Consider the following 27,477-nt stretch of genomic DNA (forward strand, 5'->3'; position numbering starts at 1 on the left):
GATTAGCTGTCCACAGCAGTCCAAAGAGGGGGAGTTATCTCCAGAAGAAAATTCATAGGATTTAAATGCACAAATAATGCAGGTCATGTAGCTCCACAACTAGCTAAGAGAAGGTCGTGTGCCTGAAGTATCGAGGGCAGAAGAAGGAAGTGACAGGCAGCATTGTAATGGTCATCTGCAGCTTACTGATAAACATCTGTCTCATTAAAGCCAAGGATCAGTCAAGGCTATCAGCCTGAAAGGGCACTCCAATAGCCACTGCAAGAGCACTTCAGGTCTTATTGTGAGCAGTTGGGCCCTCTACAGACCGCAGGGGTGGACAGTTGCTAGTAACAGGATAGAACTTAAGTGAGAAACAAGTAGTAGAAACATACATAAACTTTATAGTTCCTGCAATCCCTCATCCATTCACAGAGGGCCTGCCACCAGGCCCCATCTCTGCTTTTCCATTTTTTGTGTCTCCCAAATTCCACAGAGGCAAGATTTTGGACTTTACCTGACTGCTATCAAGGAACAAAGCAAATGCATGCCTACCTAGTAACTGTCAGTAAAGGAGAGGAATACAAAGCAAGTGGCCTGGCAAAAAAAGAATTTGCTCTGAGCACAGCACAGTGAGCAAAATGACCCTTGGGCTGGTGTTGTACCAACAGGAGACAGACTGATCTTGGCACTGCAGGAGTTCAGCCTGAAAGCCAGGTTCTTGCTGCCCTATCACTCATACATGATGCTATGCCTGCTAAAGTGTACAATTAAATCCCTGGACAACAGACAACAGGACAACAGGAAAAAATAATCTGTGTGAGCTGTACTTTTCCAAGAAAAAAAACCCTTACAATTTGCTAGCAACACTTTATGTAACAAAGAGGAGAGAGATGAAGGCAAACACCATGCAGAAGACAACGGCTAAGTCTATTCTCGTAAGGTCACAAATATTACATGAATTAACACACTAACCTTGACAAGGATGGGGAAAACCATGTTTAATTAGGTAAAATGCTCCCGCACAAACTCAGTCAGCAAAGCAGCAAAGACAGCCAGCAGCAGAGAAAAAGGCTCCATTTGAGTCAGGGAATCTGGTAGTGGTGTCTTTTGATCAATGCTTTGCCACTACTTGTAACTCACCTGGTGCTTTGTACTCTTGGAAAGTATCATTCACAAGAGGAAGGAAAATCACGATTGGACACCTTGGTAAATCTGGATCTTGGAAGAGGTAGCATTCCTTCAGATTTTTCTTATCCTCCTCAGACAAAGAAATTTTGGGGAATGGGATTTGCTGCTCCGAGTAGTATTTGCATGCCTTCTCTAGAGTCTGGAGTATCACAAAAATGGTCAGAATTGGAACTCAACTTTGTTGTCATAAAGTCCCCAAACCGTCATCTCATATATTAAGGTTTAGTGACTCAGATCCATAGGGTGTGTTTCTTCGTATCAAGGTTTAGTCTACACATAATTACCACACATAATAACCAGAATACTAATCACAAGCTATAAACACAATCTCAGGGTTAGAGAATTTATGAAGGATGCTGCTTTTAAAAAAAAGCAATTTGCAGAAATTCAGGGTAAAGCATCTAGTTTTAGTAAATTAAATAGCCTGTATTTAATATCTTGTATAGAATTAATTAGGAAAGAAAATCACAGCAAGAAAATATTTAAGATATCTTATTATGTGCTTAGCCAGGAGCTAAGAAAGTTAAGTTTGAATGAGCAATTATGTCTGCCTGTGCAGTCATTATGTCACAGTGTTAACTGAGACTGATATTTTACTGAGAAAGCCTGAAGTACTAGGTTATGCTTATTCCCTGAAATGTTTAGTACAGTATCACGTCTTACTATGTACTGTGTTATTTACTCTGAGTCGTCTAATAGTGGACACTATCAAATGGGGAACAGTTTCCAGTAAAGTGCTTAAAATTGCAGCAGCCTTTCTTTGTAAAATTAATCTAGATAATGTGTGAGGCTGAAATCAAGCTTCATTACGTGGATGTCTCATGCATCATGTGGCCTATTGACAGTAGCACAGCTGTTCTCATTTACAAAGATTAATACCATTTAAGCAGGCCAAGATAATGAGTTTCTACCTAACCTCAGTCTCTGAGATAAAGATGCAAACTTCTTTTCTGCAAGGCCTTACAGACAGCTAATTAACTTCATCTCCGTGAAACTAGAGTTTCTGCAGGAAGATGCTTGTCATTGGATTTTCCTAGTAGCACCTCATTTGTCAGTCTGGAGATGATCTACCCCTGACTATCCACTTAACCACTTTTATATTCTAACTTAACTCAGGAGAAATCACTTCCTTATCTTTATGCCTACTCCTGCACAGGGTCTGAAAACCTGCTTGATTCAGCATAAAGCAGAAGAGTCTTTTCCCATCATTCTGGGAGAGATGGGGCTGATGTCCTCCTGAATAACTCAAGAAGTTAATAAACCAGCAAGTGAGATTCCAGGAGCGGCAGGAAGAAAGAGTAATAAGTTTAATCACTACAGTGAAAAACATAGTGGAATGCAGTAGCTAAAACCTAAACAGCTGGAATACTCTCAGTTCTAAGTGCTACAGGCTAGATATTTACAAGCAAAAGGAGAGACAACACATGTTAACAAGATTGTCCTCACCGATGTATGTGATCCAGTAGTATAACTTAAATATATGATGACATCCACTTCCCTCTGTGGCCTCAAAAGTGGTGGACTGCTAGTATTGATGAAAAATCCAGCATCTATCATGCCTAGGTGATCGGGATTTTGCATCAGCTGGTTGGGACGTGAGTCTAACACAGTGTCTAAAAGGAAAACATTTCTTGGAATAAGAAATGATCTGTAGGTGTTTTGAGTGGAAAAAAAAAGAAATGCAAGGTCGAACTGACCATCCCAGAGGCTTGGTTTAATTTTATTCTTCTGAAAAATCTTCTATGTTGATATATCAAGCAATCTATTCCAGCAAATTGTCATTAACACCAGTAAACTACTTCTAATGCTTAACCTAAATCTTTCTTGCCTCATTTCAATCATTGTCTCATCTTTTATCCTCATCCCTTTCAACATTCGGATTTATGCCTCAGTCCTGTCTTCTTTGGACTACGAAGTCTGATTCTTTTCTGGCTTTCTCTCATAGGTTATTTTTTTCTGGGATATTCCAGTTGCATTTGAAGTTAGAGGCAGGCACAGTCCTGCCAAATTTAGCTTTCTCCCATGTTCACCTTGCTCTTCACTACTTTAATTTCAGTTCCACAAGCTGCAAGTCTATCCTCTCAGTCTGGACTGCAGAGATCTCAGCTAAAGCACATGAAGCTTTTATTAAAGCTTATATTAAATCTTATAAAGCTTATATTTAAAAATAGTCTTACATACCTGGGATCACTGAAGCTTTAATCTTTTCTCACCTTTCAGAAAAATCATGGGGTTTGGGAGATTTTTTTTTTCCCCCTGCCAAGCTTGATAGTGTTGTTTCCTAAATTCCCTACCCCAAAACTACCTGAAAATGGTGCCTGTGAAACATTAGTTCCCCGTTACCTTTCCATTTACAGAAGTGCTCGTTCTCCAGGTAATTGTTATGCAGCTGGTAGCCCTTCAGGAAATTGTGGTGCTGGGCAACAGAGAAGCGGTCGGTCAACGCTCCCCGAAGGGCACTGGACAAGGGGCCAGGAGGAGTGTACATGCGAGTCTTCAGCTCATGGGGTCTTGTAGGCAGCACTGGGTCTTCGTCTAGAGAAGAGGAGAAAAAATGGTGAACTGATTGTTAATTTATGTTCATTTGCACTTGTCCTGGTGTGTGGGAGACCTCAGAGGTTGTTATGGGATGATTCACTAAACAGACAAAAGCTATTCTGAAGGAGAGGAGTGACTGCTGGACAAAGCTCTGCTGATGGTCTTGAGCTTTGGCCTGAAGACATTTCATCAGAAGCAGTCTTTAGTCCTGAAAAAGGGACACCTTAGGGGAACTAAGCAATTAGGAGAATGTCCTGACAGAAAGTAAGTTACATACCTTCCCCAGAAGGTATCACGAAACAGAGGCAAGCATGGAGAAAATGGGGTTGAAACATATGCTCCCACTCAGTCAGATGGGCAACAACAGGGCACCATGGGGTCTACTGCAAAAGTGACAACTTCTACCTGATAATTGCCCATGGCTACATGAGCCTATGCTTGATCAGTAGAATGACAGCATCCCAGGAAAATCTAAGGCATACATTCACATTTAGGAACTACAGGCAGTTTTCAGAGTGAATACATGACAGCATATGTGGGTGAAAAGTAGAAATGACACAAGGTGTGGTTTCTTGAAATCACAACCTGCTTTGCCAGACCAAGTGGCTGACACTGCAACAGCAGAGACTTGGTGGTTTCCGTGATTGCACAGATGTATTTCTTTATTTTCGGGATGTCTGTAATTATAGATACTGTTATATTAAATTACTTAGCAATAAAACCATGGTTTCTGTATTGCTTCATAAAATACCCTCTGGGCCTCATTTATCTTTGTGCCAGGATGAATCCAATGCAGTAATTACTGTACTGAGTAATAAAATAAAAACCCAGGAAATATTGCTTAGCCAATTTTTATTCTGGTTTATTCTCTGCACAGGCAGTAAGAATACATTTAACCTCTGACACTGCTTCTTGGTTCTGTATGGCTGAGTGAGAATGAGTAATGCCAAAACACTTATTGAGAAATGTGTGAGCCCTCTAAAGTTTCCTTTTAAAGACAGAGCCTTCTTATCAGTACGGTTTCAGCAAGTCTAGTAATTACAGCAGCATTTCCCTGATTACCCTCTTCCTCTTAGTCTTCAGGGTGGGAAGGGAAGTTGCTCTCTCTTAAGAGGACTCTATGATGCTGGCTTCAATGTGGTTGACAGGACGATGCCAGAAGGCATCCAGAAGACTAAGTGACCACAAATGAAAGACTTAGCAATTTCTTACCAACTTCTTCTATTCTGTCTTGTGTCCATCTCTTCCAGAAGTCCTCTGAACTGTGCGACAGTCCCCATATTTGTAACAGGTTCACAGAAAATATACTGCTCCACATACCTGCAAAGGAAATTAGTGAACACAAGGACACATTTTAAAAAGAAACTGCCTTTTTCCTTCTTGGATTAACTTTTTTATTGGGATCGATTAAAATATTTCCAAACTTCTGGGCTTTTAAATAAATATTCTCATTAGTCTACCACAATTGGACTTTCTAATTTCCAGTGGGACACAAGAAACCAACACAACATACACATTATGTAGAAAATCAATTTCCCAGTAGTGAGCTGGGTACAAAGGACCAGCTTGAGAGGCAGCATTTTAAAGATATTCCTCGGGATTATGGACTAATTAATATCACAGCATGTTACCGAAACCAAGGAGCTTCTAAGCAGCACAACTGTAAGAAGAGATGACTGAAACTGAACTTGCACAGTTCTGTGTTTACCTGCCAGTGATTCTAACTCCTCAGTAAAGGCATATTGCTACTTTTGCACACAACTCATCAGTACAAGTCATGGATTGACCAGAGAAATTAAGAGACCCTTTGCTTCTGTTCTCATATTTTGTCCCAGGCATCCTGCATCTTTAGTTGATGGGATTCTCTACATGAGGTTGCAGGTAAATCTCACATTGGAAGCGCAGCTGCAGGCTTCGTGCACTGTCAAAATTTGGATAAATTGGAGTGCACTCAGAGAGGAATCAGAAGAATCGAAGTGGGAAATGCTCCTTACAGTGGAAGACTTAAGGAGCTTTACCTATTCCATCTATAAGACACAATGTTAAAATTTTGTACATACTGACACAAGAAAGTACAAAAAGATGTGAGATTTTTTTTACCACTACCACAAACTAGCACACACCCCCATATCCTGCAAGGCAGTATCGTAGCAGCTTTCAGTCTGTTAGGCCAGAAATATCCACCCTCTAGTTAACAGCTTTGTCCTGCTCCAAAGTGCCTCTATCCAGGAGAAGGCAGTACATCACCTTGAAGGTAGCAGATCCGGGATTCAGGGAGCTTTTTCAACACGCGTCCCATGAAGAACTCGCTTCCAAAATTCTCTGTGCGAATGAACGCACCATACTTCAGCAGCCCCACCTCGTAGGGGGTGAACTCCACCCACTCTGCAATGCAGACACAAGGAGAAACTTAGAGGGCTCCCAGGCTCTCAGCCGGGTGTGGAGAGATTGGTGATGAGAGCATAAACCATCCTGACCTCTTTTGCAAAGCCTGGCTTATAAATGACAGCTGCAGGGCCAGGCAGCTGAGCTCTGACTCTGGCAGTGGGAAGGCAGGAGCAGGTATGTAGCTCGTGCTGGGTCTGCCCATGGCACAGGGCACATGCAGGGAGCAGGGCAAATCTCCAGCTCCTACACAGCCCCTGTGCACGCACCAGTCCAGGGTTCTCCAGTGTGCACCAGGTTTTGCTCTGCTCTTGCATGTGCCACACCTAAGTAAAAAGTACTTCCTTTAAGATCATCGAGTCCAACTGTTAACCTAATGCTGCCAAGTTCACCACTAAACCATGTACTTAGTACCACATCTACACATCTTTTAAATACTGCTAGGGATGGTGACTCTACCACTTCCCTAGGAAGCCTGTTCCAATGCTTGACAGCCCTTTCAGTGAAGAAATTTTTCCTGATATCCAGCCTAAACCTTCCCTGGCACAAGGTCTTTCCTCAGCCTCCTTTTCTCCAGACTAAACAACCCCAGTTCCTTCAGACACTCCTCATAAGACTTATATTCTAGACCTTTCATGAGCTTCATTGCCCCTTTTCTGGACACTGCAGTTAATGCAATTTAATTTCACTTGTATATTTTGGCTACGTACAAAGAAAGGTACTCAGCTCTTCAGAAATGAGGTTTTTGTAAGAGGCCATTATATTCTTTATGTGGGGCACTGAGGAAGACAAAATAAGTCCTTGACTTTCATGGGTGTCCTCTCCAAGTGCAGTTGCCTGATATAACTGCACTGTGAGCAAAGACTGGCACAGAAAGGTCATAGACCATAATCTCCTTTTCATTTGGAGACTGTTTCTTTTTCATCTTAACCATAAAAATTTGTCATGAATTTCTTCTGCATCTCTTCCCCTTCTTCAGTTTCTTTTCCACACAGAAAAAAAAAAAAAAAAAGGCAAATCAATGAGCAAAGGAAGATACTCAGTTGGGAGTAAGTTGGATGCTTTCCCAAACCTGTATCATAACAATGTGGTATTTCTTCATTTTGAAACTGTTACTGGGCACAAACAAAACCTAATATTTAATTCTCAGACAATTCCAATGCTTCTTATTCTAGGTAGGTCAGATATTTCAAAAATGCCATTTCTGGCACGATTTTTATTGCCTACATGTAGACAGTTAAATGCTCATCTCTAGAAGCTCTTGTGTGGAGTTGATGGTTATATCTCAAAAAAGCAACTAACACATGAGGGCTGTTTTCTTAAATTTCTACCAAGCAGAGAAGAGGAAAACACAGGAATTCTTTCTCCAGTTTCAACCCCTCAGGTTCTGAAACATCATCCTTACCTTTGAAATCATTGGTGCTGTAGTTGTTCCGGACGCTGACTGACACATAGATGGGCAGTGGGTTCTGGCCATCACACAGTGCTTCTTTCTGGTCCGAAAGTTTGTGGGGGTCTTTCTGGTTTTGAAGAAAAACAGTTATGTGAGGAGAGATGGTAACAATGCAGGGTGAAGTCAACAGCTCCAATGGTGGAGGAGCTGGGCAGCTCTGCCCCTAGTCCACAAGACATGCCATGGTGACAGACCAGTCTCCCAAGGTCTGGCCTGACTTTGTGCACAAAGGCTCACAAAGAGACAAGGAGAGGGGAAACTACTTCCTGCATAGATGTCTGTATGTACTAGAAAGTACCGTCTGGACATGTAGGAGAAGGGGCAAGCTGCCCCTTAGGATGAGGAGTGCAGTGTGCAGTCCTTGCTCTCCTGGGGCTGAAGGAAGCCCTTGAGCAAGCTGGCATAGAATTTCCTTTCTTAGTGCACAACAACTATGGCAGGGACTGGAATTTGGCAGCAAATTATTTGCATTCCACTTAACTGTTTTTAAGGAAATGCATATTCTCCTTGGAGAGGTTTGTAAGAAACAAAAAATCTCATTAAATGCTGACAAATTTAAGAGCAAGCAGTTCTGGCAGATTAAGGAAAGGCTAATGGTTACATAGCTTTGTCAGCATTGCTCAGAGTGAAAGATGTTTGGCTAGATTGTGAGGGGAACCTCATCTATCTGAGATTAAAAAAGAGGCAGCTATCCAGCTTATACCTTTGTTTAATATGTAGCATTCCTCTCCATATGTATTTATTTTCTGTTTACATATACATGATAATATATTTGCTTATAACTAACTAAATAAATAAACAAATGAAAGCAAAGTAATGGCTGAATGACTGCAACATCTCTGTCCCCACTGGAGGACACATCTGTCCAGTCCTCAATCACTCAACCCTTCCCAGTTCCCAAGTGACAAAGCACTCATCCTTGAACTCTGGTTCAGCTGGAGAGATGAGGGAGTGGACTGCTGTACTGTAGGGGTAGAAACCGCTTCAAATAATAGGAAAGCAAATTTGTTATTGCTTGTAAAAAATAATATCACTTAAACCAACTACTGTCTGAGTAGTCCTTGCCAACAAAAGTAAAATATACATTTGCCTCCCGTGTATCTGCAAATCAAATTATCTGTCAGTGGATGCAAATCACCAAGCACTCTAGCTGTTTCGTGTTTGCTTTGCAGTTTTCACACTGCTGAGATTACTTTGCTTGGCATTTTGAACTCTTTTTGCATGCATCATCTGCATCTCAGACAGACTGCCTGAGATTGCCTCCAGTGCAGAGTTCAAATGGCTGCATCCGCAATCTAATTCATCAGCATATAGAATGCATTTCTCCCTAGGCATACTATAGAAGAAACTAAAAGAAGCCTGAGAGTTTTCTGACATGGGGAGCTCCACTATGTTTTGATATTCATTCTCTGAATTGACAGGCTAGTTTCCTCTTCCTTCACTAAGAGAAAAACATGTGGTTCTTTAAGAAATGGAATATATATATATACCCCATCATTTAGTAAGTACTCAATCATGAGTCCCCAAAGATCAATAAATGATGTCCTGTATCCCTCCTCTTTCCGCTGACAAAGCTGCTTGTTGTAGTACTTCATGCGATCCATGGAGAAACAGCCCATCTTGCATTTGGTTGCTTGTTTCTGGGCTTCACCAATATGTGAGTCTAGGTCCTTCTGCGACCAGTAGGCATCTCTGTATAAGTTGGCCATGGTCCTGGAGGAAGGTAGTACAGACAGCAAAAATTAAAAGCAGCAAAAAAAGGCTTGAAATATTCTGCCTTTGGGGACAGAGGTTTATATTTAGGGAACCACTTCTGCTCATAAATTCTCTGGATTTGTCATTCCATCCAGCAGAATGAACACTTGAGATTTTTTGTGACTGTTTCAAAGATGACCCTGAAAGGAAAGTGTTGGGTTTTTTTCAGTGCTCCTGATTTTTTTTTTTTTTTTTTTTTTTTTAACAGAATTGGCAGCAGCTTAAGGGATAAAATTGACAAGTATGAACACAGGTACATTTCTGAAGCAGAAAATATACGTTTTCCTTGGTTGTTTTCTAGAACGACACCAGTTCATACCAGCTACTGTGTCTTGGCTTCCTGTCTCTTATGTTAATCTAATGCTATCACTATGCTTGATTTTACTAACATTCTCTATTTTACCAACCTTCTTTACATGGGAACATCAGGTGTTGGGCAGTTGTAGGTCCCGCAAGCAGGCAATAGCACTGCACATGGGAACTCCGTCCTTTCCCAAACTGACAGATTTCAGGGGAAAGTGTGTGCTGTCCTGAAGTTTTCTCTTTGTGACCAGTTTGAAGGCAGAACCAGTCTCAGAAATTACTGGGAACAACAACAACAACTGGGACATCAGTGGAGAGAGGAAGAGATGTGATGCTGTGGGCAGTCTTACATCTAGAGTAAGTATTTGCTTTGAAACCATTTTGACAAGAGTAATTGTCAAATACATATTTAATTGCTGTAAATGTGGAGTTCAAAAGCACAGCAGAGAACTAACTGCTAGTCAAAAACTGGTGCATGAGGTCAAGCTAATATTTAATGGTCTGTAACTGAGAAAGAGTTTGTTCATATAATGTTTGAAAAAAATCTCCTGATCTTGTTTATTTCAGAAGCTGCTCCCTTCAGCAGCATCACCCTGAAAAGGCCTGGCCAAGCCACCTGCACAAGCTGGCTTACCATGTGGTGCCAGAGAGCCCGCTGATGTATGTTACACAGTCCAGGAGGTTTAATTTCTTGAGTCCTGAGAGACTGCCATATAGTCCTGTCATTGACTTCAGTCCTCCACCTGTGGTGATGATAGCCACAACGGGGACCTGTTGGACAGAGGAGGATGGGACATTCACACTGACAGTGTCCACCATGGTGCCCTGGAGTGCCCTGTGGTCTGGGCATCACACCCAGCACGCATCCTGATATTAGACCCCATGTCCTCTTTCAAAAAGAAAGGCTTTGAAACCAAGCGATGACTGCTGCTACTACTTCCTTTTGGATGGATGTGGGTTCCAAAATTAACCCAAACTTTGGCTCTTGCCCATCTCTAGGACAAATGGGAGAACAGATGGACAAGAAGCCACCCTTGTGTGGAGGCAACAAGTATTTTCTCTACATATCCCACTGCTTAGCCACTTTTTTCTTATTTCACACACCTACTACTACTGTTTGAAAATCCACATGCCAACCCCATGAAGAAACATGCTCACTTCACAGCCACTGTTGTTAAGCTGTCCTCATCTATGTCGTTATTCTTCATTATAATGAAGTTACTTTAAAATAAATTACGTTTATTTCAAGGAATTTCAAAATTGCAGGAAAGGAAAGATGTTCTAGGAAGCACCCAGAGATTTTTTCTTATACTTTCACAAGATGATGAAACTTGAACAAGGGAAGGAATCTTTGCCATGTAATGCATTTAATATACACACAGTATTTTTTAAATCAAGTCAGTTATAGCATAGGATGGCAGGGAAGAACACACTTCAAATGTGATAGATTCCAGATTGAAGTCATGAAGGTTGCAACTGCTGCAACTTGGCAGCAATAAAAAAACCTTGGTGGCAGAAGCCAATGTTCTTAAGACACATGCATGAACTGTTATCCCCACAACCGAGACATGTTGCCCATTTTGCTGACCACTCGTCTAGAAGAATACATGAAGGCACTAAAAATTCAAGACCCACTCCCACAGACTCATGTACCTCACAATCCTGCAGATCCTGTTGTAGGTGAAAAACATTTTTTAGGGCACTTGCTACATATCTCTTCCTTTTCTGCAGAAAAGCCACCTCCTCTGAACACAAGTCAAACCCAAAGCGCATGTCCAGGTCTTGGTGGCATGAACAATTACTAAGATAAAAACAGGCACATATATTACATATAAACACACCCATAGCAATCTCTAGGACTTTGATCAAAGATAATCTACAGCTCTGTTCCTTTCAACTAGGGTGATGCAATGTGACAGGAATGAGACAATATTCTATTTTTAAAAGAAAACTAATTTTAATTAGTAAGCTAAAGTGGCGTTATATTCTGTTATTACTAACTAATGACGAAACACTGTAAGGTATCTACAAATATAAGAAAATATTTGAATATTCAAAAACTGAAATAAGTACAAATTTAGAAAATCTGGGCAACTGCTCAAAAGTGAGACTATTGATTCTTATTTCACCGGAAATTTTCTCATTCTAAATCTAGAATAAAACCCTGTTTTCAAATGTTGGCATTTCGAACGTGAAGGGAACGTCCCATTTTAAGCAACTCGACTGGGAATGCACCCCCCTCTAGTGGTGAGCGGTGCTGGGGAGGAAATCCATCCAGCCGCCTGGGAGGCACGGGTGGCCGGAGAGATGACCTTGGTGACATCCAGCCCTAGATGGATGGGGATGGGTAACCGAATTTAGTGGGGCAGGATTTCATCCTCCTGCTGCTCTGATCTTTCTGCACTTGCACAAGCTGTTTCATGGGTCAATGCTGGCAGTTGTATTTCACACCAACCTTGACTCAAAAATTGTAAAGCTTTATATTCCTCAGAGAAATATTTCATTTGCATCAATGGAATGGAATTCCATTCCATTCCTGAAAACTCCACTGTTGCAGCTTATTTCCCTGGGCATTCGTGCACTTCCACTCACTAACCTCCCTCCTGTCTCTTTCTTCCCTGGCACCTACATGACCTCAGTGGGCAAGAGACCTGGTGTGGTGTCTTCAGGCCAGAGCTACCTCTGGATGCCCTGGTCAAGCACTGTAAAATGGCAGGGTTTGGTTTTTATTTCCATCACAGAATTTCTTTCTTCTACTGAGTCTGTAATGTCAATGAAAACTAGTAGAGAAATTTATGAGATTTCTCCACCATCAGATTTGGATAAAATCAGCCAAATTACTACAAGTGTATTTGTAAATTAAGACATTCAAGGGAAACTGAATCATGTGGAGCTGCAAAAGCCAGTTTCCATTGTAAATCAAGACATAAATTAACTGGGTTTTAAGTTTTCTGGAAGTAAAATAAATAAATGAGAAACATTTTCCTGTTCTAGAATAACACTGGTTTTCCTGTTGTCATTGATCACTTGCCTTTCTGAAATGAATGATAAAAAATTCTTTTTGAACTAAAAATTGAGTTATTTTTCCTTTTATTTCCTAGTCAGGCACACACACTAAAAAAAAAGATTAGTTCGCTCAGTTCAGTGTGGTATACATGGGTATGGATAACATGAAACATCTTCGTGTTTACTGGTGAGTATTAATGAATATGTCTATAGGTATCAAATCACTAGCCACAGGGCTACCTGAGTTTCTACTTCATATACAGCATAGCAGGACTTAACAATATACAAGGTTTATTGCTATTAAATATTGACAGTTAAGGAAAAGAAAAGTTCCTAATTTCTGACCAACTGTAATGTTTACTCCTGTCTATTCAGTTTTTTGTCAGCTTTGTCCTTTTTGTGAGTTCCAGAGACTGACATTGATAAAAAATAATATTCTGTGGTCAGAAGGGCTAATGCTAAAATGAATACATGTTTAATAACATTTCTTGATTGAACCACAATCTTACTGGAGCTAATTATGTATCATTTACTATTAATATATTTTATGTTTTATCGAAAGAATGTTCTAGGCTTCAGGCTGAGAATGCCTGCTGATGCTCTTTTCATGTGGCTGAAACAGTATCAAAATCAATAACCCAAGTCTTTAGGAATAGAAGATCTCTTACCACCTTAGTGCTCTCACATTCAAGTCAAATCTTTTCTCCTGGAAAACAAGAATGAGTAGTGCAATTTTTTAATTTTCATTTTAACATTTCTTTTTTCCCTTTCTGTCTTGGGGTCAGAGATTGATTTAGATGCCAGCAAGGTCTGACAGTTGCAAAGCTAAATGTCTGAGATCTCACCATATATTTCCAAAAGCATTCACTTATCCTTAGTGGAACACCCCTATCCACAGATCCCAAATGCTTCCAGGCTGCAGAAACCATTAAGAATCTGGATATGGGCAGTTCCTGAGACTCATGCAATAGGTCCCATTTCCTGTGTTATTCACAAGCTTTCTGCAGCATCCTGAAATACTGGCTTTTGTATATTTCCTGCTTTTTATGCTCTAACACACAGCAGATCTTGGACATCCTGGCCACAGTCTCACAGCAAGGAGACTGCAAGTCTGCATTTGCTCTGCCATTTTGAAATTGTTATTGCACCCTTCATATTAACTAACAAAAAGCGCTGTGTTCTGAATGAATGTTTTAATGGCCCTGAAATCTGGTGTTCTCCTACTTCTTCAGAACATAACCATTTATAATTGAATAAGATTGTCCCTAATAATCTGGACATCTGCAGATGTTTCTTAGAAGAAACACCTTTTTTTTTTTTTTTTTCATAGTAAGGATCCTGTTTTTCTATTAATTTCATTCAAAATTATACAGCACATACATATATTTAAAGCAATATTCTTTAAAATCCATACACTGTGGCCATTATTTTCAGTATATTTTAATATATTATCCTTTGAAGCACAAGGTTTAATAAGGGCAGGCTGACTGACTTTTTCCTAGCTTTTGTCTAAGGAGCAACTTTTGGTTTGGACCCTAAGCAAAGGAGGGGTGAACGAGTCTTCGGGTAAACAGGGAGAGAGGTACTGAAGGAATCATCATATTTTCTTGCATCCTTGTTGATCTCTGTATCCACTACTGGCATGTCATGGAGACTAATGGGGGGATAACATGCTGCTGTGGAGAAAACAGCTGGAGAAATGAAGCTTCTGTTTGTTCAAGGTCTGAGAAATAATCAAAGCATTTCTGATCCTATTAGCAGCCATCTGGGACAATATTATGGAGAATGGTTTCTACTTCTAAGAACTGAAAGTGATGCTCACCTCTGCAATGGTTGTTTTCGTTCCTATGGGCAGCGAATTCAGCATCACCACTGGGGACCCCGTCTCTGTGCTGTACTTACATCTCCACTGGGAAAACAAGATTCTTTAGGACAAAAACAGTAATCGATTTACCCTCTCCCCCTCCTCCCAATTTCTAGAGAAGAACTCATGGTCAGTTTGTCATTAAGGTCACTTCCAACATACAGGGTGGTAATGTCTCTTCTTCGGCAACATGACGTCCAGTGTTGGCTCCGCGTACTTGATATAGTGGAACTTGGTGAGACACGAAGGGCTGACCACTCCGTTGGGGCCCAGTGTGATATCCCGTGTCCCTTCAAAGGAGCCCTTCACTGTGAGGGAAAGCTCTTTCTCTAAAAAAAAAAAAAAGAAGCAGAACAAAGGTCTTGAGAAATGTCACTATGATTTAACTGGAAAATTGAGCAGGTAGCAGGGCTGTAGAGTCTGAACCAAAGCTTTGTCTAGTGGAAAGCACTCTGAAGGGAGCACTGGCAGCAAAGGGGATGGAGCGAAGCAGATGTTGTTTTTGTAGAAAGGGGGGCTTTGAGTGTTCTCACTGTTATACAGAACTCGGATTTCAATTTTAATGCAGGTCTAATAGACCTTATTTACTTATACCTCTAGGAGTACAAGATGCAGTCATCAAAGTCTACAACAACCTAATGTGTTCACCTCATGTTAACAGCACTGAATACTGTAAATACTATTTATTCCGCTAATACATTACACGAACAGGGCATCCTCTCATCAGTAAACATGCCAGTGTTGACAAAAAGATAGCAAAGCAATACACTTACTTGATTTTTGCTGTGTCTTCTCCATCACTTCAACTTCCAAGCAGCAAAGTTCACGACACTGTAAAAGACAGAGAATGGGAATCTGTAAGATTGTCACATTCCAACTTTGTTACAACGAACTGTGAAACACTCAGCTTTTGAACATGTCAAGTTAACTGAAGTGCCTGATTCCATGGCATTTATGGGCTTTTGCCCAGTAGCCACTGACTAAGAAATAGTAAAAGCTTTGGAGGGAGTTGTAGAGCATCCTCCAGTGACAATGACCTGTGATTGAGCACAGTAAGAGGGAAATACAAAGGAAGGCAATCAGGAGCATTTTCAGGATAGTAACATGATACAAAGGGTTAAACTGGGAAAAACATAAATGAAAGAGACATTAACAGTCAGTAGTAGAAGAGGTTTTCTGAAGGAGCGTAGCTATTAACTTTTGGGTTGTTTTTTTGTTTTTTGTTTTTTTGGGTTTTTTTATGGCACTCACTCTTTTTTCACATAATGTAATTTTAACAGGTCAATACTTAGTGCTGAGCTTACCCACTAGGCACTACTCATCTCATAGGTTATCAGCAAGTGGCTTCACAGTCTTTTACAAGTGTGCTTTGATAGACAGCAGCACATTTTTTTAAGGAATACTGGTACCAGAGGAAAGCTCTGTGTGTGTGTGTGTGTGTGTCTGTGGTGTGCCAAAAATACAGGACAAACGAGAAATCATAGGACATCAGCAATTGACAGGGTAATAAAATATCCCGTTATCAAAGAATCTAAACAGGAAAGAGGAAAGAAAGAGAAAAAACTGACCTACTGGCTTCTCTAGCCCCCACCCCCTCTTCCCCTTTAAATTAAGGAAACAATATAGAATTATTATTTTTTTTAAAGTCACATACCACCAGGACTCCATTGGTAGCAATGTTTTCATGAGGACCAGAACTAGGAAGCAAAATGAAAAACATGGATTTTTTAGATGAAACAAATACCCACTCATCCTTGTCCAGGGCTTTGCCCTCTCTCCCCATTTAAAACGATGACCAGAGGAACACCAGCAGGTTTGTAACAAGCTCCTTTCCACATTTGCTAGAACTGAGCACTGCTCTGAGGGGAGAAGTGTGGGGTGCCTGTGTACCAAAGCTAAGCAATATGTATGAGGGCTACTTTTTTGGAGTGCAATCTCATGATCATCTAAAATGGAATCTGCCATTGGGCAGTCAAATTCATGTAATGTACATGTATTTAAGCGGTATCATATTAATATAGAATCACAGAACAGTCATGGTTGGAAAGGACCCCTGAGATCACCGAGTCCAACCACAGAAAAAAAAAAAAACAAAACACAAAAAATAAAAAACACAAAAAACACACAAAAAACCCAACCAAAACCACAAAAACAAAACAACACCCAAAACACAGACACTCACAGAAAAAAAAACAACAACACACCCCAAAAAACCCACAACACAAACCCTACAATCTCTGCCACTAGAGCATGCCCTGAAGTTCCCCATCTACACGTTTCTTGAACACATCCAAGGATGATGACTTCACCACCTCCCTGGGCAGGCAGTTCCAGTGCCTGATCACTCTCAGTATAGAAAGTCTTCCTAATATCCAATCTAAATCTCTCCTGCTCTGACTTCAGTCTATTTCCTCTGGTCCTGAATATGCCAGCATTATCCCTGTTGGGAAGCCCAGTTCTATGTATTTGCTGGTATGCAAATACAATCAAAGGGGCACAAGGCAGAGGGTACAATTGCATAAGGGATAATGGTGAGGGGGGAAAGATTTTCAGATAATATTGCTGAAGTCAGGAGATGGTGTGGAGTTCTGGTCGTGGCTCCCTGCTAGTTTGAGGGCTGACCTTAGGCTGGTCACTTTATTTCTGCCGCTTCTTGATTACCTTGTGGCAACAAAAGCACTAATTCAAATGGACCACAGGCTGATCATGCTGGAGGAAAAGCCCTGCATTAGAGCTTCCAACATGTTGTGGTTGTGTTGGGCAGAAAGAAAAGAAAATTACTAGGACCAAAACAGTGCTACAAGGAAAAATTGGAGGAGTCAGAGATACACTGGAAAACTAATCAGGATGGCTTCAGCATTAGGAGTCTGTCCAATGCATAACTTGAAACAAGCATGGGAAGATTAACAGATATGCATGCACACACAAGCACATGTACACCACAAAAAAGTTTTCTGATATGTCTCCACGTAGACAAATCCAACATTGTGGATAGAAGACACAACACTGGGAGGTGCATATTTGAAAGCAAGTAAACTACGGAACAAGTTGACTGGAGGGATCAGCCAGTTGTCTGAGACTGCAGTGATCATGTTGCAAAATTCTAGAACAGAATTTCTACAGAAATCCCAAAAAGTGTGACTTCTAACACTATTTCTTCTTAGCTTTTAATGATTTGTGCATTTTTTAAATAATGTGCATCACTTACGCGGCCTCCAATTTGAATTCAACCTCTAGCTCCTCCTTAGCCTGAAAGCAAGAACAAGAAATAAAATCAAGTAGCTACATAATGCTTTCTCCCTTGTCTAAATCTAGGTCCCTGGTATGCAATATTGAAGTAATTGGTTGCAATGCACAGCCTGTGGTATGTATTTCAAACTAGAAGATCTGAAACAGTATTTCAAAGCTGAAAGCTTCATGACTCCTTCCTCAACTCCTTCCTTCTTCAAGGTATCATCAAAACAACCTGTAGTTTTATCCCTTAGTGTGAAGCTGCTCCAGAAAGACAGTTTGCAACTTGCTTTGTCTTCTGAAGTCTATCTTTTTTCTCCTAACTATTCCTAGCACTGTCTTGACATGATTTACTGCCTTTGCTTTTAGCTTTAAAGATACTTTCTACCCATTGCTTTAACATAATAAATACGGACTGGTATTATTGAGTGATTCAGAGTTACAGCAGTGCAGCCCTCCGTAAGGCAGTGTTGATATGTATGAGCTAGTTGTATGTGACCTAGTTTGGGTACTAGAAGCAATCTGCCCATGGTAGCAAGTAGTTGCTTGCAAGACATTTCACTGATCTCATCCACAGATCCCAAAGGGAATCAAGGCTCTTTTACCCATTTTATAGATTGGAAATTTAGAAACTGACTATATCAGTCATTCATGGCTCCAAAACCACACTAATTCTGATAGTTGAGTCAGCAGGCTCAGCCCTAGGTGACATATTGCTACAGAGGACAGTACTGGGATACACACAGGGGCAACTTCAGCTTTGCCTTTGGGGTGAAAGTAGATACAATCCAAGGGGATGGGGAAGTGGCTATAAATTACATGGGGAAAAAAACTACGAATTATTCACCCTGCAACAGCTGTGCAGCCTTGGTACTGCTCAAAGATAGCTCATGGTCAGATGCCTCCTCTACGTACCAGACTGTTTCAGTCAGTATGTTCTTCAATAACTTATAAAAATACTGGCAGGATACCCTCAGGCTCTCAAATCCAGATTTTTGTTACCACAATTTTTATGATTGTATTTTGAACGCAGTTAATGTACCTATTGTTGGGATAAGTCATCCATGATGGATTCAGAAAGCTCACCCCAAGACTTTGAAAGTGTTGTGTAACTTCACGTGTTTCTTAGTTGCTTTATTTTTTGCTCTCACCTCCGAGCTGGGCTTAAAACACAAGATCACTGTTCTGTCAATTGGAAGTTTAGCAGTATCAAAGAGTGCACAGAGAAGATGGTCATCTGGAGTAAGAAAATCCTCATCATACACTGTCAGCTCCAGCACATTCTGGAAAAAAGAGGGAGAAGAGGGTTTTATAGTTTCTACAGCCTGAACATCAGTAGCTCTAGAGGAGTGCCCCTTTTGAAAAAACACAGTGTAAATTGAAAATTAATTCTTGCCTAGTTCAGTTTAATTGTTGTAACATGAGTAATACATTGGCTATGCCTACATGAGAGCTTAGTTAACTCCCAAATTCTGTCATATGAGTCTATAGTTTCATAAAACTTCAATATCTAGCTCAGTTTCTGACCCTCCTAAACAGCACCATCAAACACACACAGGAACTCAGTCATCTCTGCTATTCAACAATTTGAACAGTCCCTTATCATGTTCCATCCCTTAAACCATTCCTGGCCACAGTTCAGAAGATAGATAGGAGCCACCATATGCCAAATCTTCAGGCTGCTTGATGCACACAGCTTTGGCTTCTTACCTTGACCTGACTCTGGAGCCTGAAATAGAATGTTTCATTCCACACAGGATTGTTGGAGTTTCTCACAGTTTTAGTGCGGGACTTTTCACACGTCGCAGTCGGTAGCCACAAGGTCACGTAGCAATCAGCCTGGCTTACTGGGTAAGGAAAGAGGCAAAACAATTGTTAACGTGGCAAAGCCAGTGGTGCTGCATGACACTGGTAGGTTACTGTGTGGTACTGACAGCCAATATGAGCTATTTAAAGGCAGCAATGCCTGATGTAATGTAACTGTTTTCAAGATATCCTTCCGAGAGGGAAAAGCACAGACCATAAGATGACCTACAACAGAAGGTGGTTTCTGTCCTTCCTTGTGTGAGTTACAGACAACAGCAATGTTGTGTATGAAAGAAGGTGAGAATTTCCTCTTCTGGTCAGACACTTTCTTCAGTTTCTCAACCAACAGTGTTCATGTGTGCATGCACACACACTCTAACCCTGAGCTGCTGTTTGATGAAAGAGGCCTGGGAGCCTCCTCCACTTTTGAGAACAGCTGCAAAATGTCTCTATTTCTGCCTTGCCTTCAGTGACCTTCTTGGTGAGGTTTTGTGAAAGCAGCTGCAGAACTACCCCTGTTGTAGGAGATGGCAGAGGCTTCCTCCAGAAAGAGCTGCTTGAATTAGACAGTTGATCTTTACTAATTGTCACGTTCAGGAAGAGAGAGGTCAGGTCTCTCTCCAAAAATGCGTCAGGAGAATGCTGGTGAAGGATATTCCCGCACATTTACCAAAGGCACCTAAACTGAAGTCTATTTCTAATGGTTGTAGCCAAAAATGCCCTGTGCTCTGTGCTGGAGGAATGCAACGTTTCTTCGTGTGGGTTATGCAAATACTTCAGCACCTTGAAGCTCTCTCTTACACAGTTCTTAACAAGAAAATTATCAGATATCATGTCACGCAAAAAGTAACTAACTTTGAGAATGGACATCCTTCAGTATGAGCCTTTTAAGAAAGACAAGTGATAGTAGCAGGAAATGGAGAGGACCCTTCAGCAGCAGGTAAGGACTCTGCAGATCAGGGGAACAAGAGCTTCCACATCAACTTGTAGGGAAAGGCAAAAACTTGCCTGGGTGCAACAAGAGCTTCTCCTTTTTTCCTTTTCTTTCCTTCTCCACCGTGTTTTACCCTACAGACATTGGCTCTGTCTCAAAGTGGGTGGAGGCTGCATAGTATGTTGAAGAAAGTGTATTTATTCAAAAAAGCTTGCTGCTTTCCTGTCCAAGTCAGAATGAAGAACTGAAATTGAGAACTGCTTGAGAAATTACATAATGCATTGTAAAACGTAACTGCCACCTTTTAACATTATAATGCAGAAACTGAACAGCATATTTAATTATGTAAAATTTTTTGCTTAAAACAATTGTGGAGAAATCAACACATTCCTGCAGGGTCAAAAAACCAACATTCCTCTGATGGAAAAATTTCTTTGTAAAATATTCAGCAGGCCCTAGTCCTCTCCCTTTCCCACTCTCTTCCACTGTCCATATCTTATTTTGGGTTAAAAAAAAATAATAATAAAAAAATAATTTATGACAGCAGCTTAACTGTCCTTTTCTGGTGTCATACACTCTTCTTTAATACACTTCTGTGTCTCCACCACTGTTATCTCTTAGCTGCTTCCCTGTACTTTCTTCCTGACTGTGTTAGTTGAGAGGTCATTTCACCTCCAGCATTCACTTTTGCCCCTTCTCTTCCCTCCCCACACCCCTCTCCCTCTCCCTCCCAAAACAAAATCCTGAAGGAAAAGGGCTGCTACATGCTGCCTTCCTGCTCTGTGTTCAAGCCCACAGGTGGAAACTGAAATTACCCCAGTAGCACCTGTTTCCCTCACACAGATGGCACCACAGGCTTTGCAGACTGATGACTTCAAGAATTGTGATTCCCGGGGATGTCTTTTCACTTCAAACTTTTTGTTTGCATACTGTATCTTTTACCTCCTGCTCTCCATACACCAATACAAATGTTGCATTAAGGCCTGCAGGATATACCTAGGTCTTTACCATTGTGGTGGGTACAGAAAAACAACAAGCATCATTAAAAGCCCCACAATTTAAGAAGGTCCTTGAATGCATCTAGTGATGCTAAGAAGGAGGCTGGAAGGCATGTCCTGTAAGGAGTGGCTGAGGACTTTGAGCTTGTTTAGTTTAGAGAAAAGGAGGCTGAGAGGCAACCTCATGGCTCTCCGCACCTTCCTGAGGAGAGGAATGTGCTGATCTCCCTGGTATCCAGCAATAGGATGTGTGGGAACGGTTCAAAGCTGTGTCATGGGAAGTTTAGACTGGGCATTCAGAAGCATTTCTTTACCAAGAGGATGGTCAAACACTGGAACAGGCTTCCTAGAGAGGTAGTGGAGGCCCCAAGCCTGTCAGTGTTTAGGAGGCATTTGGATACTGCCCTGGATAACATGCATTAACTTGGTCAGCCCTGAACTGGTTAGGCAGTTGGACTTTGTAATTGTTGTAGGTTCCTTCCAACTGAAATAGTTCTATTCTATTCTATTCTATTCTGCTCACAAACAATGCAGAAACACTATGCACAGATGATGCATGTTGCTGCAGGCTACAAGAAGACTGACTGCTAACATTGAAAAAAACACTAGCTACTCATTTCAAATTTCTCCCTAGTAAGGGCAGGTCTAGTCACCTTGGCCAGTCTGTCTGCTTTACACATTTGCCTAGCTTAGGCACATCAATATCTCTCTGAAGGAGAAACAAAGTATCTCATCTGCACCTTTTCCTTGTAAAGGGAGTTGTATTTCATAGAGACAGCTCTGTCTTTCATGGACAGAGTTGATTCAAGAATAACATTCAAGGCTGCCCTTATTCTGTCTTAAGACACCATTTTTAACTTCCTACTACTTGCAAATTCCAGCATTCAGTCTATGCATTTCCAGGAAGCGTATCTGTCTTGGACGGGTCATTTTGGACAGTCTCATCTGAAAGAATTTAGATTTTTTTTTCCAAGGATGATACAGAAGAAAAACTTTAGATGTTTTCATGTTAAAAAAATAAATTATTAATAATTTTACTGCCAGATAATAGCCCTTCTACACCTTGCTCTAGAGCAGAATCATAGAATCATAGAATCATCAAGGTTGGAAGGGACCTCAAAGATCATCAAGTTCCAACCCGCCTGCCATGAGCAGGGAACCCCACCACTAGACCAGGTTGCACAAAACCTCGTCCAACCTGGCCTTAAAAACCTCCAGGGATGGGGCACCAACAACCTCCCTGGTCAACCCATTCCAGTTCTTCACCACCCTTATAGTGAAGAATTTCTTCCTAATATCTAACCTAAATCTCCCCTCTCTCAGTTTAAAACCACTACCCCTTGTCCTATCACTGTCTTCTCTGATTAAAAGCCCCTCCCCAACTTTCCTGTAGGCCCCTTTCAAATACTGGAAGGCAGCTATAAGGTGTCCCTGGAGCCTTCTCTTCTCCAGGCTGAAAAGCCCCAACTCTCTCAGCCTGTCTTCAAAGCAGAGGTGCTCCAGCCCTCTGATCATCTTGGTGGCCCTTCTCTCAACCATTTCCAACAGGTCTATATCTTTCTTGTGCTGAGGAAACAAGCTAATTCTAGAGCAGTACTGCACAAGATCCACTCTCATTCAGACAATGCCAGAATAAGGATCTCCCAAAGCAGAGTTATGCAGAATCATGGAGCCTTATGCTCCATGAATAATTTATTTTTGAACAGATATATTTAAACATCCATACATGCTTGGAGCAAGGAGTTCCAGAGTTTGCTTGCATATTCCTTTATTTGTTTTAAACTTCAGGTTCAATGTTTTTACTGGGTTCTTCTTTACTCTTGTATGGTGAAAAATAGTGACAAAAGACACCTTATTCACTCTCTCCTTACTATTCCTTTTTGTAGAGATAGTTTCCGTGTTCTTCTCAATAATTTCCCTTCCACTTCTAAGGCCTGCAGCCTATTTAGTTCCTCTAGATGTACAAGTTGTTTCAGATCTGTCTTTGTGCCTTTCTATAGCTTCTCTTATTACTCTTTTTCCTCAAGTGTCAGAGGCTTTTCCAGTGAACCTACTCAATATACCCCCCTCAGAGAACTGATTTGTCATAGAGAGCAAATCATACAGATGTTATTCTGTATGACTGTAAAAGACTTTTTTTTTTTAATCTAGAAAATTCTATGCAGATAATAATGCCTTGAAGAACTTTTAAACTGCAAAAATAGGCATTCAAATATGTTTGGAGATTCTAGAAGTAATGATACTGTTTTAAAAATGTTTTTAAAGTAATTCTGAATGACTACTGCTTGACTTCAGGTTTATCATTGAATATCAATGACTGTTGGCTGTTTGGCTGGCAAAATACTCTGTTCTACTGAAGTGATTCATCATTCTTATATCTTAACTATACTTTGAGATACAAAGCATATCAAACAATCCTTAATTAAATGAGTACACGTAGGCAAACTAGTCAGCTGTATATTTAATGTAAAACATTGCTTCAGTCCTGCTTGCACAATCTTTTTCTACAACCTAGTTATTTATTATTTTGTTTTACTGCCTGAGAAGATCCTTGAATCCTTGATGAAACCTTTCAGTGTTATTGCATCACCACACGTGTGCCACAGGGACTAGGAGGGAGGTGCAGGCACAGAAAGTGCGACCTAATGATATGAACAAAGATATAGCTAATACAGCCCTTACTCAGAGCTGCGACACAGGTACGTCCTCTGATATAACTTCCAGAAAAACATGTGACAGCCTCAGGTTAAGAAGGGAACGGCACTGCGTGATGTCTGTGAAACAGGAGAATCAAGAGAGACAGCAGAATTACAGCATTTCTCTTCCACACTCATCCTAGAGCTCGTTGCAACATCCTTTCATAGGTGGTCATGTAGCTGTATTGATTCAAACAAAAGAGTTACCTTGCCTATTTTGAGTGAAATACCTCTTCTCACTGCACATGTGAGTAGTCCATATCTTTTAACAAAACAGTATTTTCCTTTCCCGCTCCCTCCCTTCTCAACACTTTCCTGCTCTGTGACTCACACTCTTGCACACCTGCCAGACTCCTGCATGAGTGTTAGAAGGGACAAAGCATCCAGCTCTCCATCAGCATGGTTTTTGACAATCACCTCAGAGTAATTAATTATGGCATTAGACTACTGTTAATGGTTTTAGAAAGTCTTTTTCTTGTTCATTTCATCTGTCTCAGAACCAAGACTGGAGGGATGAAAAGGTTTGCTCCTACCAGCCACAGTTCCCAAGGTGTTACAACCCAGTGGCAAAAGTACCCCTCACTTTTGAAAACACAGATGCTGTCTTCTTCATCTAGCTGTGTCAGAAGCTCTGCTTTCTTTAGGAGAAAGCACTTAGACTCAAAAACTCATTGGAGTCTTAAAACCAACCAGAAAGCACAGGAATAACATTCAATGAAACAGCAGCAAGCAGCAAGGACTGACCTGGTTTATAAGAATTAGCTTACATAAACATTGGGTTATTTCAGAGACACTTGGAAAATGTTGCTATATGACTATAAAACAAAACTTGTTGCCTATACCCTGAGATACCACTAAGAATGGAGATACTTACAGTTGTCCACTCGCTGGAGATTCCTCAACCGGATGATCCTTACAGTCAGCAGGTAGCAGGGAGAGGATTCTATCTGGAGAAAGACAGTACAAAACAGAGTATCAATAAGACTTTGGTGGGAAAAAGCATCAAATATGAAAATGAAACAAGTACTACAAAGCAATAACTAGGAGCCAATACAGTTGGTAAAAATTGTGACAACTGTCTTACAAGTCTGCGGATGAAAATCTGCAACATGAGCTTCTGCTATTAAAGAAGTCTTGGTTTAACATTTTATATAATTTACCATCCTTTTACTGTGTTACAGTTTGGACTGGTCATCACAACAGAGAAGAAAGGGATAAATCCCTGTCAACTGACATTGTCTGTGGGATGCTAACAAAACCACTTCCTCTAAAATTGCAGACTTCAGCTCTACAACATCGCTACAATGAGTCTCTTGAAAAGAGTAAATGCACTGGTGGAGCTGTCAAAATACGGTCAGTCTTACTCAGAGTTACAGTCAATCCCCTTAGTAACCACCCATGATGTCCCATCACATTGAAAAGGACACTGTGGAGAATATCTGTTGTTGCTGGCAAAACACAAACTACCACTCTCAGAGAGTAGATTTTGCTTTCTGCTTCAAAAGCATAGATTTCTTTTTCCCCTTTACAATTGTATGGGGGAAACAGTAACAGTAACCTGAGGTTTTGTAAATCACAATGGTGAGGTAAACCAATGGCTGAGAATTGTTTCCAGAGGATTCAGGGGTAAGGAATTAGGTTCAGGTTGTCTTGGGGGAAAAGTGTAGAACAATACCCACCTCTAAAGAACCCCTGAGATTGAAAGTGCTTAACTTTCTTTGGTCCCTTTGAATGTCTCAGCCATAACCTTTTATAAAACAAGTCTCTACAGATTTTCTGACTGCAGGGACCTCTTCCTATTTATTATTAGAGGATAATGTGATTTCCTTCTTCTAAGGAAGGCAATATCCTGCTGGCTCATTCCATAAAGCTGTCTCTGGCTCAGACCTATCTGCAAAAGGATACTCTGACAAAGCCAATAAATAAATCAACATTTCCTGTGGCTGTGACACACAGTCATTTCCTCACACTCCTAGAAACATTTCCACCTGCAGAGGTGGTTGCTGCAGAGCCCTCCAAATCATTCCTTTTGACAAGTGCTATTTTAATCAACTTATTTCCTCTCATTTAGAAGCATCCTTCTATTTATATAGCACTTCAGAGACTTCCTAGAATGACTACAAACAAGCAGACAAAATAGATGTTAAGGCAGATAAAGAGAAGCTGAAAGATCCTCACTTAAAACAATATATAATGTTGCCAATTTTTTTTTTTTTTCTAAGAGAACAGAGTAAAAAGGATCTTATTTTCAGATGGAAAGACAATCAGGCCTCCTTTGCCACAACAAATTACTTTTCCAATTTGTGTTTAAAGTCTTCTCCTTCCTAACACATCTCTTTATGTTAAAAAGTTTTCCCTGAGATTTTGCTGCTTTCACCCCTCATGTATATGTCTGAAGAAGTCTTAGCTTTCTTCCTTTTTAGTACTTCAAAAATTCACCCTTAACAATTCACCCACCTTCTATTTCAAGCATTCTCAAAGGAGACAAAGCGTAACAGAAGCTACAAAATTTGCAAACAACAACTGATGGAGGGATATGCCCTCAGAGCTACCCCATGCAAGGACACTGGCTCACATTTCCAAAACAGTATAGCCATATTAATACATCTCTCCACCCAGTTAATTAACCCTTCTTCTCAGCTGGGCAATTAGCAAAGGTGGATCACCACACTCACATGTTAGGAATGAGCTTGGGCATCTCAGCATATGCCCTAGAAGGCAGAAACTCATAATTCAGTGGGATCTGCATAAGCATGGGGCAATTCTTGCAGCCATTTATCTCTGGAGATTGCACAAGGTGCTGCCAGCTCCTGGATCAGCTCCAGCTGCACTTCCTCAGGCAAAGGGCACTGCTTGAGTGAGAACCCATGGATTCAGTATTTGCAAAGCAGTTTAAGATTCTTAGATAGGACACATTAAGGAAGTGCAGTAGGTTGGGTTTTTTTTAAATTATCATAACATTGTGTCTGCCATCGGATCACCTATCTCCTTCCCATGTAATGACTTTCTAACGTGTTAGGCAGATTTCCCCATCTGGCAGGGGGAATCAATTCTCAGAGAAAGGGTTTCACAAAAAAACTTACTGAAGGTCCACACACCAAAAATTAATTAATTAATTAATTAATAAGTATGGGAATCAGTGGTTTGACAGAAGCTAGACATCAGCAGGATCTGTGTTTGCACTGCGGGAGAGGCAGGTGGCACCATAGCCACCCTGGGTGCTCGCTGTCCTGGCAGTCCCGGCACCTGCCAGCGGGGACAGCGAAGACAACAGGGAGACCAGAAATCAGGTGGCGATTCGGCCTCACTGGTTCCACTGCTCCAAGGAGGATTTGCTA

The 27,477-nt window shown here is 40.9% G+C and overlaps 1 protein-coding gene across 1 annotated transcript in view; it reads right to left on the bottom strand.

The window, feature by feature from the left end:
* Positions 1-27,477, bottom strand: part of LOC127385836 (cytosolic phospholipase A2 epsilon-like) — a 38,236-nt gene that overhangs the window by 260 nt on the left and 10,499 nt on the right. Inside the window, exons 4-21 of the mRNA XM_051622014.1 lie at positions 25,014-25,086; positions 19,416-19,552; positions 18,857-18,988; positions 17,683-17,723; positions 16,129-16,171; positions 15,248-15,305; positions 14,637-14,803; positions 14,433-14,519; positions 13,279-13,316; positions 11,258-11,405; positions 10,239-10,375; positions 9,037-9,259; positions 7,499-7,613; positions 5,956-6,093; positions 4,921-5,028; positions 3,514-3,705; positions 2,617-2,783; positions 1,123-1,309 (exon numbers count right to left, since the gene is read on the bottom strand). Coding sequence (XP_051477974.1) covers positions 1,123-1,309; positions 2,617-2,783; positions 3,514-3,705; positions 4,921-5,028; positions 5,956-6,093; positions 7,499-7,613; positions 9,037-9,259; positions 10,239-10,375; positions 11,258-11,405; positions 13,279-13,316; positions 14,433-14,519; positions 14,637-14,803; positions 15,248-15,305; positions 16,129-16,171; positions 17,683-17,723; positions 18,857-18,988; positions 19,416-19,552; positions 25,014-25,086 — 2,191 coding nt within the window. The remainder of the gene's footprint in view (positions 1-1,122; positions 1,310-2,616; positions 2,784-3,513; positions 3,706-4,920; positions 5,029-5,955; positions 6,094-7,498; positions 7,614-9,036; positions 9,260-10,238; positions 10,376-11,257; positions 11,406-13,278; positions 13,317-14,432; positions 14,520-14,636; positions 14,804-15,247; positions 15,306-16,128; positions 16,172-17,682; positions 17,724-18,856; positions 18,989-19,415; positions 19,553-25,013; positions 25,087-27,477) is intronic.

This window comes from Apus apus, chromosome 5 (assembly GCF_020740795.1).
Source record: "Apus apus isolate bApuApu2 chromosome 5, bApuApu2.pri.cur, whole genome shotgun sequence".
Taxonomy (NCBI): Eukaryota; Metazoa; Chordata; class Aves; order Apodiformes; family Apodidae; genus Apus; species Apus apus.